Source organism: Ranitomeya variabilis, chromosome 5 (genome assembly GCF_051348905.1).
Source record: "Ranitomeya variabilis isolate aRanVar5 chromosome 5, aRanVar5.hap1, whole genome shotgun sequence".
NCBI classification, from domain to species: domain Eukaryota; kingdom Metazoa; phylum Chordata; class Amphibia; order Anura; family Dendrobatidae; genus Ranitomeya; species Ranitomeya variabilis.
The window spans coordinates 342,946,673-342,961,334 of record NC_135236.1 but is presented as its reverse complement, the minus strand read 5'-3'; the positions used below and the strand labels follow the sequence as shown (position 1 = coordinate 342,961,334).

General features: G+C 44.5%; 1 protein-coding gene across 4 annotated transcripts in view; it reads left to right on the top strand.

The window, feature by feature from the left end:
- The window catches only part of REDIC1 (regulator of DNA class I crossover intermediates 1), a 252,366-nt gene that overhangs the window by 188,619 nt on the left and 49,085 nt on the right, over positions 1-14,662 (top strand). For all 4 annotated transcript variants that reach the window (XM_077261050.1, XM_077261047.1, XM_077261048.1 and 1 more), the window contains one exon: positions 7,257-7,323. In XM_077261050.1, the coding sequence (XP_077117165.1) occupies positions 7,257-7,323 (67 nt within the window). The remainder of the gene's footprint in view (positions 1-7,256; positions 7,324-14,662) is intronic.

Sequence of the window (14,662 nt, the reverse complement as noted above, 5' to 3'; positions counted from 1 at the left end):
GTAAGAACGATATCCCCAAAACAGTAGCAGAATTGTTTTCTTTTACAATAAAAATAAAGTTACCTAATGGACCAACACTATCAAGGGCTCTCCCTTAACAATAGCCAAAAAAATAATAGGGTAAATCTTTATTTAACAAAATTTCAAGATATATTAAATAATCTAAAAGGAGAGTGTCAGACATATGCAAAGTCACATGTGAAGCCTCTAGATACAGCCAGTAATAGTAATTAAACCGTAGTAAATGTGCATACACCAAGAATTTAACATACAAAATGACACAAAAAAACAACAATCAGTGTCCAATCTCCAGAGGTATGCATCAGAATGAAATAAATACAAAGTGGAATAAACTCCTACAAAAGAAAAAACAGATGCAATAAACTCACTTGGCGTGTGACAAGGATCTTTGTTGAAAAAAAAGAATTGTCAACAAGGCCAACATTTACTGGAAAAGGCTGTGCATTAGCCACAGGAGCGTAGTCACTAGTTCAAAGGAAAGAGCAATATATAAAATCAAGTGAATGGACAATTAGAGGTATAGGATAATATATTAAATCCCAATTATAGTCATGATAATAAATAGGGTCCAGTTTATTGCAAAAGTGGATACAATCCTGTGCTAGACTAAATACAGTAAGAGCTGTAAAGAAAGAATTAAACCAGCAATGGTATAAAGTGAAAGGTGGTGAATAAATGTGAGTGGCAGCTAAAGAATCATTCCTGACTCTCATTGCACATATAGCTTCCACCGAGTGGTGATGTCAGAATGTAAATGTGGGTTATTTATAGTGAGACTCACCAATGGTGGTTTTGTCTGGCGCCCACATTCCCCCGCACATGGAGCTAGGAACCACAAGCCGGAGTCTGACGTCACTTTAGCCTGCTCACACCAGACACATTATAGTGTTGGTGGAGAGAAGTAAGACCCAAAGACGTGTCGTCATGGAGGCCAGATCCGGAGTGAGTGATGTGAGCGCACACAGCTGGATAGTAAGATGTAAGTATAGGTCCAATCACCGCACTAATTAATTAAATAAGCCTCTTTTTGTTGATGACCAAAGATCCGCCTATATGGCAATTATTCCTCAGTTTTCCAGTGGAAATGGGGGACTATTTTTCCCAGATGCATCAGGAGGTACTGGTAAAACATTTTTAATTAATTTGCTGCTTGCAGAAATTCGCTCAAACAATGGCATTGCCTTGGCTGTTGCATCATCTGGGATTGCGGCCACTCTTTTAGATGGAAGGCGCATGGCTCATTCAGCACTAGGATTGCCCTTTAATCTAACGCTGTCAGAAACTTCTGTCTGTAATATCACTAAGGGCTCTGGGAAAGCTAAGGTATTACAAACTTGCAAAGTAATAGGGATGAATGTACCATGGCGCTTAAGAAAGCTGTCGAGGCCCTTGATTGCACCTTGAAAGATCTGCGGAGAACTGATCATTTAATGGGGGGAATCCGGTTTTTTAATCTGAGCATGCTCAGAACTTATAGGCCTGCCCCCAGGACACATATATAAAACAATGCCATTGAGGCCCTCACTCATTTCCAGCCATACTGCAAGAGAGCCAACACCCTGCCACACCCTGCCTTCCAGCAAGAGCCTGCTTGCCAGCTAGAGCCTGCCTGCCTTCCAGCAAGAGCCTGCCTGCTTTCCAGCAAGAGCCTAGCCTGCCTTCCAGCAAGAGCCTGCTTGCCTTCCAGCAAGAGCATGCCTGCCTTCCAGCAAGAGCCTAGCCTGCCTTCCAGCAAGAGCCTGCCTGCCAGCTAGTGCCTGCCTGCCTTCCAGCAAGAGCCTAGCCTGCCTTCCAGCAAGAGCCTGCCTGCCAGCTAGAGCCTGCCTGCCTTCCAGCAAGAGCCTGCCTGCCAGCAAGAGCCTAGCCTGCCTTCCAGCAAGAGCCTGCCTGCCTGCCAGCAAGAGCCTGCCTGCCTTCCAGCAAGAGCCTTCCTACCTGCCAGCTAGAGCCTGCCTGAGAGGAAGAGCCTGCCTGCCTTCCAACAAGAGCCTGCCTGCCAGCAAGAGCCTAGCCTGCCTTCCAGCAAGAGCTTGCCTTCCAGCAAGAGCCTGCCTGCCAGCAAGAGCCTGCCTGCCAGCAAGAGCCTACCTGCCTGCCTTCCAGCAAGAGCCTAGCCTGCCAGCAAGAGCCTAGCCTGCCTTCCAGCAAGAGACTGCCTGCCTTCCAGCAAGAGCCTGCCTGCCTTCCAGCAAGAGCCTAGCCTGCCTTCCAGCAAGAGCCTAGCCTGCCTTCCAGCAAGAGCCTGCCAGCAAGAGCCTGCCTGCCTTCCAGCAAGAGCCTGCCTACCTGCCAGCAAGAGCCTAGCCTGCCGTCCAGCAAGAGCCTGCCTGCCAGCAAGAGCCTGCCTGCCTTCCAGCAAGAGCCTGCCTTCCAGCAAGAGCCTAGCCTGCCTTCCAGCAAGATCCTAGCCTGCCTTCCAGCTAGAGCCTGCCTGCCAGCAAGAGCCTAGCCTGCCTTCCAGCAAGAGCCTGCCTTCCAGCAAGAGCCTGCCTGCCAGCTAGAGCCTGCCTGCCAGCTAGAGCCTGCCTGCCTTCCAGCAAGAGCCTGCCTGCCTGCCAGCTAGTGCCTGCCTGCCTTCCAGCAAGAGTCTAGCCTGCCTTCCAGCAAGAGCCTGCCAGCAAGAGCCTGCCTGCCTGCCAGCTAGAGCCTGCCTGCCTGCCAGCAAGAGCCTGCCTGCCTGCCAGCAAGAGCCTGCCTGCCTTCCAGCAAGAGCCTGCCTGCCTGCCAGCTAGAGCCTAGCCTGCCTTCCAGCTAGAGCCTGCCTTCCAGCAAGAGCCTACTAGCTGTTGGCATACTTACTCCCAGAGTCGACGGGTCACTATGACATCAGCATGGCAGCGGTCACCCATGTTCCACAGCAGCTCCCTGTCTCGGATCAGATCGATGAAAAAAATAAAATTAGATTTGAAACAACATAAAGAAAATTCCAAAAACAAAGAAGATGCTGCTTACACAATGACGGCCGCCACGACTCTCACGCCGACAACCCTGGGAGCCGCTCGGAGGACCTCTGAATCGAGCACCAGAATCTGAACTGTAAAAGAAAAATAACATAAAAATGATGTGCTTGTAGTTAGCCTTTTTATGTGTTGTGTACATTTTGATATCTAAAATGATCATTCTGTTTATGTTGTGTGATGTGTCCAATGATCTGTTTCTATGTGTGCATTGTTCTTTCTGTAAGGATCTTTTCTTTTTATGTGTTGGGTGTAGTGTGTGGTTTGTGGTTCCGCGATGCATGAAAGAAACATACCAATTTCTCCAGGTCTTTCTCCACCCCTTCGGTCTTCGTCCGGAAGCACCTCTTCTGCTGCAGCAGCAGCTTCCTACAAAAATGAAAGATGGTGAAATACTTTAATATATATAGACAAAGAGAGAGCTAGACAGAGAGAGAGAGCTAGACAGAGAGAGCTAGACAGAAAGAGCTAGACAGAGCTAGAGCACGAGAGAGAGCGCGAGAGAGAGCGAGCGAAAAATTATATAAAAAACATATATTTACCTCAGTGCGCTGCCGACGAGAGGGAGGGCTCCCAGAAGAAGACATGGCTGATGGCAGGCAGGCTCTTGCAAGCAGGCTCTTGCTGGAAGGCAGGCTCTTGCTGGCAGGCAGGCAGGCTCTAGCTGGCAGGCAGGCTCTTGCTGGAAGGCAGGCTAGGCTCTTGCTGGAAGGCAGGCAGGCTCTTGCTGGCAGGCAGGCTCTAGCTGGCAGGCAGGCTCTTGCTGGAAGGCAGGCTAGGCTCTAGCTGGCAGGCAGGCTCTTGCTGGAAGGCAGGCTAGGCTCTTGCTGGAAGGCAGTCAGGCTCTTGCTCGAAGGCAGGCTCTTGCTGGAAGGCAGGCAGGCTCTTGCTGGCAGGCAGGCAGGCTCTTGCTGGAAGGCAGGCTCTAGCTGGAAGGCAGGCTAGGCTCTAGCTGGCAGGCAGGCTCTTGCTGGAAGGCAGGCAGGCTCTTGCTGGAAGGCAGGCAGGCTCTTGCTGGCAGGCAGGCAGGCTCTAGCAGGCAGGCAGGCTCTTGCTGGAAGGTAAAATACTTTGGGTAGAACCCAAACAGGTACACAACTTGGGTAAAAGAAGGTAAAATACGGTTACAAGGTCAAAGACAAATTGTTCAAACTCTCTCATCCTGCCAGTCTATTCTTCCTTCGGTGACATAAAGTATTCTGCAAATTGGTCCCTAATTTGGGAAACTGTCACAGAACTTCTATACGTAATGTTGTTATAATCAGCCAAGGTGGTTTCTTCAGAGTGGTCCTCAATGGAAATCTGTTCCTTGGATATCACATAATTGTTCAGGACAACACAACCTTTCATCACCTCGTCAACAGTGTCTGTATTCAAGTTTGTAGATGTCAGTAAAACTCTCCATTTGGCGGTCAAAATCCCAAAAGCGCACTCCACCATTCTCCGTGCACGTGTGAGGCGGTAGTTAAAAACTCTTTTAGTTTGGGTTAATCCACGGCTGGGGTAGGGTTTCAGCAGATGTTCTGACAGCTGGAAGGCTTTATCCCCAACACAAACGAAAGGCATTGGTGGCCCAGAGGTTTGAGGCAGTGGTCCGGGGGGGGGATGGGTTGAAAGGTGTTTCCATACAAATGATGCCCCATTGCAGCCAGTTTGAAAACTTGTTAATCATTTGGGCGGCCATACGCCCCATTATCCACCGCTACAAATTTGTACTCCGCATCGGCGATGGCCATCAGCACAATGGAAAAGTACTTTTTATAGTTAAAATATTCTGATCCCGAACCAGCCGGTTTAACGATACGGATATGTTTCCCGTCCACCGCGCCCCAAGCAATTGGGAAACTGACACACTTGCTGGAATTTCTCGGCTACTTCCAACCAAATCTCCATTGTGGGATGTGGTATAAATTCACCGTGCATAGAGTCCCACAGTGCACGACAAGTGTGCTTAACAATTCCGGAGATGGTGGAGAGATTCTCCAGTAGCAAGGAATCTGTGAACTAAAGCAAGGCAGAAATTACTACAAAATCAAACTACAATCTATTAAAGTGTACTACAGGAGTACATACAATAAAAATGGCTTACCGAAAAGTGACCATCAGACACTCGGCCGGTGAAATAGAGAATCGGCAATACGTATCACTCCTTCGGATGAGATGTTCAATTCGGTCCACCAATAGATCAAAGTTCTCCGCTTTCATCCGCACATATGAGAAAAATTTCTCTGGGTCTCCTCATAGCTCCATGTGCAGTGTAGAAAACACCCCACGTGTCATTCCCTATGCGGTGATGGGGTAGATCCACAAACAGCATCGGCGCAGACGCATGATGCGTTGTCTCTCTTGCTCCTTCTCCACAGTAATTGCTTGCAAGCAATTCGCCTCCACAATGAAATCCATGTTGTTCTGCAGAATCTTCGCAATAACAATATCCATCTTTCTCTCCAAACAATTGCTCCTCTCCAACCTGTGACTGATGGGCTGTAGGAAGACTGTATATATAGTTTTGAGGGGGCCAATCACATTTTGGAGCCTCCCAAGGGTCTTCTTAAAAACCGGATCCATAAAAAAACGGATGGAGAAACGGATGCCAACCGGATGGGACGGATCTGGTTTTCAGCCGGATCTGGACATCGGATCCGGCAGAAAAACGGATCCGTCCCATCCGGTTTTCACAAATTACGCCGGATTTGGCATGGCGCGAAAAAACTGATGTGTGAAACTAGCCTTACCAAAAAGCACTACAATAGATAGTTTTTTAACTGTAAACCAATTTTTCTCTTTTTCCATGAAGTACTTATAGATTACACTGGAGGGAGGGGGGAAGGGTTGCCCTATGTTGTTAATTGGGTGTAAATGTTTTATATGTTTGTTTAAGGTGCATACATTTTCATTTTTGATAAAAAATGGTTCAAAAAATAGTTGTAATAGTTTATACTACATAATATGTATTGAATATGTAAAATCAATAAAAATGTTGAAATAGAAAAAAAGTTGTTGTTCACATCAATGTTACGACAAATTAGTAAAATGCCAAAATAATAAAAATTTAAAGTGGAAAAACAAAATTACTGTAGCACTCTGAAAATGTCAATTTCAGGGTGTCACGTATAGATTTCACCCTTGTTCACATTTACTTTGTATTGATGCAGTATTGTTTATTGCGTTTTTCTATATGTTCTTCATCCATTATGCTTTTATGCATAATGATCCAGCATATACACAGCCCCCTTTACTGATCCTTTTATGAATGTTTTCATCATGTGGTCCCTTTTTTCAGAGACACAGCTTTAATCCAATGGTTACATATGACTCCTTATCAGTACATTTATTGCAGTGATCCCTCTCTTAGAACTATACTTACCTTTTACTATACAGCGGTGTGCGCTCGCATCGCTTACTCCGGATCTGGCCTCCATGATGACGCTGCCTTAATTCTCTCCACCTGCACTATAACTTATCTGGTGTGAGCGGGCGGAAGTGTCGTCAGACTCGTGGTTTTCTAGCTGTGTGTGCTGGGGATGTGAGCGCCGGACAAATAACCCACATTTACACTGTGACATCACTCCTCAGAGGAAGCTGAACACGAAACGCGCGTCAGGGGTGCTACTATGGCTGCCATGTAGGTTATTAACCTCCTTTCATTTTATACCGTTGCTGGTTTAATTCTTTTTTTACAGCTTGGGCCGCGACCAATCAGCGACGCCAGATTTTCGTGACAGACAGACGGAAGTGACCCTTAGACAATTATATAGTAGAAGAGCAAATCCACAACATAATCCAAAACCAAAATATACATATAATATCACTTAATAGTGCAGAATTTTCTAGGACACTAGAATTCACAAAGTGAGGTAAAAGTGATGGGAAGAATGGGAAGGGTGGGTAAATGGAAAAGGAAAACCTACCCGACTGCAATATGGGGTGTTATAAGGAGGTATTGCTTCCCATTTAAACTGCCCTATAAGTAAAAGAGATCGCAGAGTGGTTACATTGATCTATTGGTATATAGGTGGGAACTAGTTGCAGTGAAAACCGGCCAGCAAAAATTGAAAGGCAACGTACCATAAAGGCTATAAAGCAAATAGCATAGCCTGTGTATGAAAAACGGGATCCAAAGGTTACTACTACCTGTAAGGTTGAAAAGCATGGGCATAAGTTAGACAAGATGAGATGCCTGGAATCAGGGTCTACCTTTTCTTTGTATATTGTGATTAATATGTACACATTTGTTTTTTTTTTATTATTTTTATTAAATTTTAACTTTTTATCTAGGTCATCACACTCACAAACTTTGGATTGCAGTACAGATCGAAAGTCACAGAATTTGATTACCAACCAGGTAGTTTTATTATTTAAGAGTCTGCCATTATGAGGAAAATATGTGGTTTCAAGTAGTTATTTGTTGTAATTTTGTGACAAAATTTGTCAGCCGATGTGTATATTCTAAAATAATTACCAATACCCACTTATATTCCAGTTTTTAAAGCTGTCAATGCTGTAGCTCCATTCCTGGGGATGAAATGGAGCTGACAAAGTGTCAAGGTCCTGCTGTCCAGCCAAGCACTGGGGCCAATCAGCAGACTACTAAGAGGCTATGGTTTTTGTGGTAAATGGGTACCATTTACATCTACCATGTACGGCCTGTGATGACTGCAAGTGTGGGGCTCTTGAGACTCAGTATCTATGCGTGTCTGTATGAACCAGTACTTAAAAAGGTGATTTCATCAGAAAGCTTAACTTGACTGCAGAGGCACATATGAAGTTTCCAAAAGTAGGTTTACTTTCAAGCTGAAGTCTTGTGGTTATGCACAATTACAATAGGTAAAAAGATGATTCTGAACCAGATCTATGTAGATGGCTGACGTACACTATCTGAGGAACAAGGGAGGGGTTACTGACATCAGAACTGGGCTACAGGGATGGAGTTCAAACTTCTATAAAGCAAACCTGACTGCAGAGCAGAGTAGCAAAAACAATAAAATATGATTCCCAAGTCGTGGAACATGACAGTTATTGTCAGTTACTGGTGCGCTATTTATTGGATTCATATCTGTTTCTGACCTTGCTTTGTTCCTTGTTTATTTTGCTGATTAAAAATTGGATGTCCTTCTAGATTTGACCTATGGACTGCACGATTACCGTGTCTGATGTTGGCTATCCTCTAATTGAGCATGATTTTGTCACTGTCTCTAGTTGTGAGTTGACTACTGTAACTTGTGTTTTCACTTTAATCTTCTGTCACTTTACTCAAGCTACACCATGGCTTCTACCCATTGACATATATGCTCACTGTATAGTGATTATAAGTCTGTCTGTAGGCGCCTATTTGAGTTGATGAATTTTCATAACCTTAATATTCCAGTGGACTTAAAAAATAATACTGTAAAAGTGTCGGTCAAAAGCTTAAAATATATCCAAGTTTTTGACAAATGCAATTCAAGATGGCTGATCCTTCTTTCCTTTTACATCTTTAACTAGAAATATTTTGTTAGCATGGTCAGTGATATGGCTTAGCAAAGGAAAATAACTTTAGGAAATCTTCCTTTAAGAGTTTTTTTTTATATGCACAGTTTTTTGGGGGATTCCATCACATAATGACATCTCATTTGTTTATGAAGAATTGATTACATTTTTTAACCCCTTGACAAAAAATAGTTTAAATGGAATCTGTCACCAGGTTTTGCTACCTTATATGAGAGCATAGTATATCAGTACTATATATATAGGGTCATTCCACATCAAGTGGACCAGTTTTAAAAATCGTCCCCACTCGACCTTCTCCGATTTTGCTGAAAATTTATAAGGATGTACATGTATGTTTGAAAAGAGGTTCTGTAAATTTTTAGGGCCAGATCTCAAATACATTGGGCACTGTTGACCTTTCACTGGAGGTTCCACCAAGCCTGTGGCTTCAGCTAAGAGGATTTTGCAAGCTTTGGCACATAGCCATTAGAGTTCTATACTGGCTATGATGCTGAAATTTGGCATACTAGCGCAACTTTTGCTGCTAAACACGATAAAATTATTGCCGGCTATGACAAAACAATATTTCGGCCGCAATTTTGTGTCAAAGTAGCTTGAAAAACACGTCGCATAAAATTTATGCCAAACTTTGCCCATATATAACTCAAGACCAAAAACCAATAGTAACTGGTGCTTTGCCCTGTACACCAAACATCTACATGACTTTGCATTGCTGCAATATCACGGTCAAAGCATATGTATTTGTGGAAATATTCACACCCACATATGATGAAAAACTTAAAAAAAACGAATTTTACCTATTTTTAGGTCAAATTTCTCAAAAAGGGTACCCCTAAAATATATTAATTCTGATATCATTAGAAAGAGCACATTTTTCTCTACAAGGATCATTGGGGTTTTTTTTTGTAGTCTCTCAGTTTAACCCCTTCACCCCCGGAGCTTTTTCCATTTTTCCGTTTTCGTTTTTCGCTCCCCTCCTTCCCAGAGCCATAACTTTTTTATTTTTCCGTCAATTTGGCCATGTGAGGGCTTATTTTTTGCGGGACGAGTTGTACTTTTGAACGACATCATTGGTTTTACCATGTCGTGTACTAGAAAACGGGAAAAAAATTCCAAGTGCAGTGAAATTGCAAAAAAAGTGCAATCCCACACTTGTTTTTTGCTTGCCTATTTTGCTAGGTTCACTAAATGCTAAAACTGACCTGCCATTATGATTCTCCAGGTCAGTACGAGTTCATAGACACCTAACATGACTAGGTTATTTTTCACCTAAGTGGTGAAAAAAAATGCCAAACTTTGCAAAAAACAAAACAAAACAAAATTGCGCCATTTTCCGATACTCGTAGCGTCTCCATTTTTCGTGATCTGGGGTCAGGTGAGGGCTTATTTTTTGCGTGCCGAGCTGGCATTTTTAATGATAGCATTTTGGTGCAGATACGTTCTTTTGATCGCCCGTTATTGCATTTTAATGCAATGTCGTGGCGACCAAAAAAACGTAAATCTGGCGTTTCGATTTTTTTTCTCATTACGCCGTTTAGCGATCAGGTTAATGCTTTTTTCTTATTGATAGATTGGGCGATTCTGAACGCGGCGATACCAAATATGTGTAGGTTGGGTTTTTTTTTTATTGATTTATTTTGATTGGGGCGAAAGGGGGGTGATTTAAACTTTTATATTTTTTTTATTTTTTTCACATTTTTTTTTACTTTTTTTTTTTACTTTTACCATGCTTCTATAGCCTCCATGGGAGGCTAGAAGCAGGCACAGCCCGATCGGCTCTGCTACATAACAGCGATCATCAGATCGCTGTTATGTAGCTAAAATGCAGGTGTGCTGTGAGCGCCGACCACAGGGTGGCGCTCCCAGCCACCGGCGATCAGTAACCATAGAGGTCTCCAGGACCTCTATGGTTACAATGTACAAGCATCGCCGACCCCTGATCATGTGACGGGGGTCGGCGATGCGCTCATATCCGGCCGCACGGCCGGATGCGGTAGTTAAATGCCGCTGTCTGCGTTTGACAGCGGCATTTAACTAGTTAATAGCGGCGGGTGATCGCGATTTCACCCGCCGCTATTGCGCGCACATGTCAGCTGTAAAAAACAGCTGACATGTCGCGACTTTGATGTGCGCTCACCGCCGGAGCGCACATCAAAGCGGGGGTCCCGACATGTGACGTACTATACCGTCACATGTCGGGAAGGGGTTAAGAAATGAAAAATGCCACTGAACATGGTGTTATTTATTAATACGCAATGAATGGTAACTGCACTATTCAAACCCTTGCGTTGGTCCATGGTGGTTATACCACAACCAATTCCCTAAAAATTGGTATTATAATCCTATTAAGAGTTGTAATAATGCTGTCTTTCGAGAACTGGCAGCCCCATCGCCTAGGAGCCATGGCCGATAGCCGTGCAAGGCGAGCCTCGGGTGGTCTCTTTATCGCAGGTTCCGAAGCCTGAGGGTGGGTGTCTTTGCCTAGGATCCCAAGCCTAATATTGGGTATCTTTTGTTGGTTCCCAAGCCATAATGTTCAGTCTAAGTGGTCTGGAATCGTTGCTGAATTTGCAACATAATCGGTTCAGAGAAGCTGTATTGTTGGCCCATTGCTGTCCAAAAAGGTCCAAATCTTGACATTGGCACCTAAAAGTTGGTCCATTAAGGCTATATCAGATGAATTCGGTGTCTCTGAACGAATGGTCAAACAAGCTCGAAAGCTTAAATGTGAACATGGGATCTTAGCCGTACCTAGAATCAAGTGTGGCAAGAAAGTTTCCGAGGAAGTGAAGAAAAAGGTGCAGGCATTTTTTGAGGATGATGAATTCAGTCGAATGTGCCCTGGTAAAAAAGACTATGTATCAGTGCGAATAGCAGGAGAAAAAAAGCAGATGCAAAAGCGACTATTACTGAGCAATATGAGGGAAATGTTTGTTGCCTATCGGGATCGGAATGGCCCTGAAATTGGATTTTCCAAGTTGTGTGAGCTTCGGCCAAAGTGGTGCGTAACCGTTGGATCTGCTGGAACACATTCCGTTTGTGTGTGTACCATTCACCAAAATGTCAAACTAATGCTTGCAGCATGCCCAATCAATGATGACTACAAAGAGCTCATATGCAAAATGGTCTGTGGAATTGAATCCAAGGACTGTATGCTTGGCCGTTATGATAAATGCCCGGGTCCTGAAGTTTTTAAAGAATTTCTAGTCAATGTGTTTGTCAACAGTGACCCTGAAGATATTATTGAGTTCAAACAATGGATTCACACTGATCGAGACACGCTTGATACGAAACAACTAACTATTAGTGTTGAGCATTCCGATACCGCAAGTATCGGGTATCGGCCGATATTTGCTGTATCGGAATTCCGATACCGAGATCCGATACTTTTGTGGTATCGGGTATCGGTATCGAAACAACATTAATGTAAAAATGTGTAAAAGAGAGAATTAAAATAAAAAATATTGCTATACTCACCTCTCCGACGCAGCCTGCACCTTACCGAGGGAACTGGCAGCGTTCTTTGTTTAAAATTCGCGCTTTTCTTTCCTTACGTGAAGTCCCGGCTTTGTGATTGGTTGCGTCGCAGTCACATGGGCGACGCAACCAATCACAGCAAGCCGTGACGTAATTTCAGGTCCTTAAGGATTTTAAAATTACGTCCCGGCTTTGTGATTGGTTGCGTCGCAGTCACATGGGCGACGCAACCAATCACAAGCCGTGACGTCACGGGAGGCTGGACACGCGCGCATTTTAAAATGCGCGCTTGTCCAGCCTCCCGTGACGTCCCGGCTTGTGATTGGTTGCGTCGCGATCAACCAATCACAAGCCGGGAGGCTGGACACGCGCGCATTTTAAAATGCGCGCTTGTCCAGCCTCCCGTGACGTCCCGGCTTGTGATTGGTTGCGTCGCGATCAACCAATCACAAGCCGGGAGGCTGGACACGCGCGCATTTTAAAATGCGCGCGTGTCCAGCCTCCCGGCTTGTGATTGGTTGACCGCGAAGCAACCAATCACAAGCCGGGACGTCACGGGAGGTTGGACAAGCGCGCATTTTAAAATGCGCGCGTGTCCAGCCTCCCGGCTTGTGATTGGTTGACCGCGAAGCAACCAATCACAAGCCGGGACGTCACGGGAGGTTGGACAAGCGCGCATTTTAAAATGCGCGCGTGTCCAGCCTCCCGGCTTGTGATTGGTTGACCGCGACGCAACCAATCACAAAGCCGGGACGTAATTTTAAAATCCTGAAGGACCTGAAATTACGTCACGGCTTGCTGTGATTGGTTGCGTCGCCCATGTGACTGCGACGCAACCAATCACAACGCCGGAACGTAATTTTAAAATCCTGAAGGACCTGAAATTACGTCACGGCTTGCTGTGATTGGTTGCGTCCCGGCCACATGGGCGGCACGCGACCAATCACAAGCCGGGACTTCACGTAAAGGAAAGAAAAGCGCGAATTTTAAACAAAGAACGCTGCCGCTTCCCTCGGTAAGGTGCAGGCTGCGTCGGAGAGGTGAGTATAGCAATATTTTTTATTTTAATTCTTTATTTTACACATTAATATGGATCCCAGGGCCTGAAGGAGAGTTTCCTCTCCTTCAGACCCTGGGAACCATCAGGGATACCGTCCGATACATGAGTCCCATTGACTTGTATTGGTATCGGGTATCGGATTGGATCCGATACTTTGCCGGTATCGGCCGATACTTTCCGATACCGATACTTTCAAGTATCGGACGGTATCGCTCAACACTACTAACTATAGAAGATTTCATTGAAGAATTGGTTTTGAAAATTTCTAAACTTTGTAGCCATCACTACATCGCCAAGCATCAAAGTTGATATCTGAAATCGTTGAAGGAAAATCTGAGACCTGGAGAGCTTGTGATCCTTATGGACTTTGCTGAAAATTACTCATTTATTGTTCAAGATGCCATTCAAGGTTTCCACTGGGAAAATAGTCAAGCTACAGTACACCCATTTGTAATTTACTTCAAGGAGTTAAATGGTGAAGCTGCGCAGAACATCAGCTTGTGCATAATCAGTGATTGCTCACGACATGACACAGTTGCAGTCCACACTTTCTTAACAGTAATTGTGGAGTATCTCAAGACTCTCATCAATGGGATTCGTCATATCCACTACTTCAGCGATGGATCTGCAGCCCAGTACAAAAATTTCTAAAATTTTCTCTACTTGTGCCAGCACAATGCTGATTTCAATATCAGCGCTGAATGGAATTTTTTTCGTACCAGTCATGGAAAGTCGCCCTGTGATGGGATTGGAGGGACAGCAAAGAGGTTGGCAGCTCGTGCCAGTCTTCAACGCCCAACTGAAAAACAAATACTGACCCCGGTGGATTTATTCAACTTTTGCAACGAGCAACTGCATGGAATCAAGTTTTTTTTTGTTCCAAAAGAAAAAATTGACGAAATACGGGTAGTTCAAGAGGAAAGGTTCAAAGATGGACATACGATTGCTGGACCAAGAGAAAATCACCAGTTTGTGCCAATTGATGACAAAAAGATTTGCATTTCAAGGGTGTCAAATGACCCATCATCTTTCATTGCCCATGTAGATAGATCTGTCAGATCAGAAATGCCTTTTGTGCCAAATGCAGAGCTCCAGCCAGGGCAATACATTGCCTGCATTTACGATAGGAACTGGTGGATTGGAAATATTTCTGAAATTTCAGTCGACAAGCATGATGCATTAATAAATTTTATGCATCCTCATGGACCAGCTAACTTCTTTCACTGGCCTGTGAGAAATGATACATGCTGGATTCCCGAGCAGTCAATCATTGCAATAATTCCAGCACCAGCTGCAACAGCAATGGGCCGACAATACAGATTCTCTGAACCGATTATGTTGCAAATTCAGCAACAATTCCAGACCACTTAGACTGAACATTATGGCTTGGGAACCAACAAAAGATACCCAATATTAAGCTTGGGATCCTAGGCAAAGACACCCACCCTCAGGCTTTCGGAACCTGCGATAAAGAGACCACCCGAGGCTCGCCTTGCACGGCTATCGGCCATGGCTCCTAGGCGATGGGGCTGCCAATTCTCGATAGACAGCATTATTACAATTCTTAATAGGATTATAATACCAATTCTTAGGGAATTGGTTGTGGTATAACCACCATGGACCAACGCAAGGGTTTGAATAGTGCAGTTACCATTCA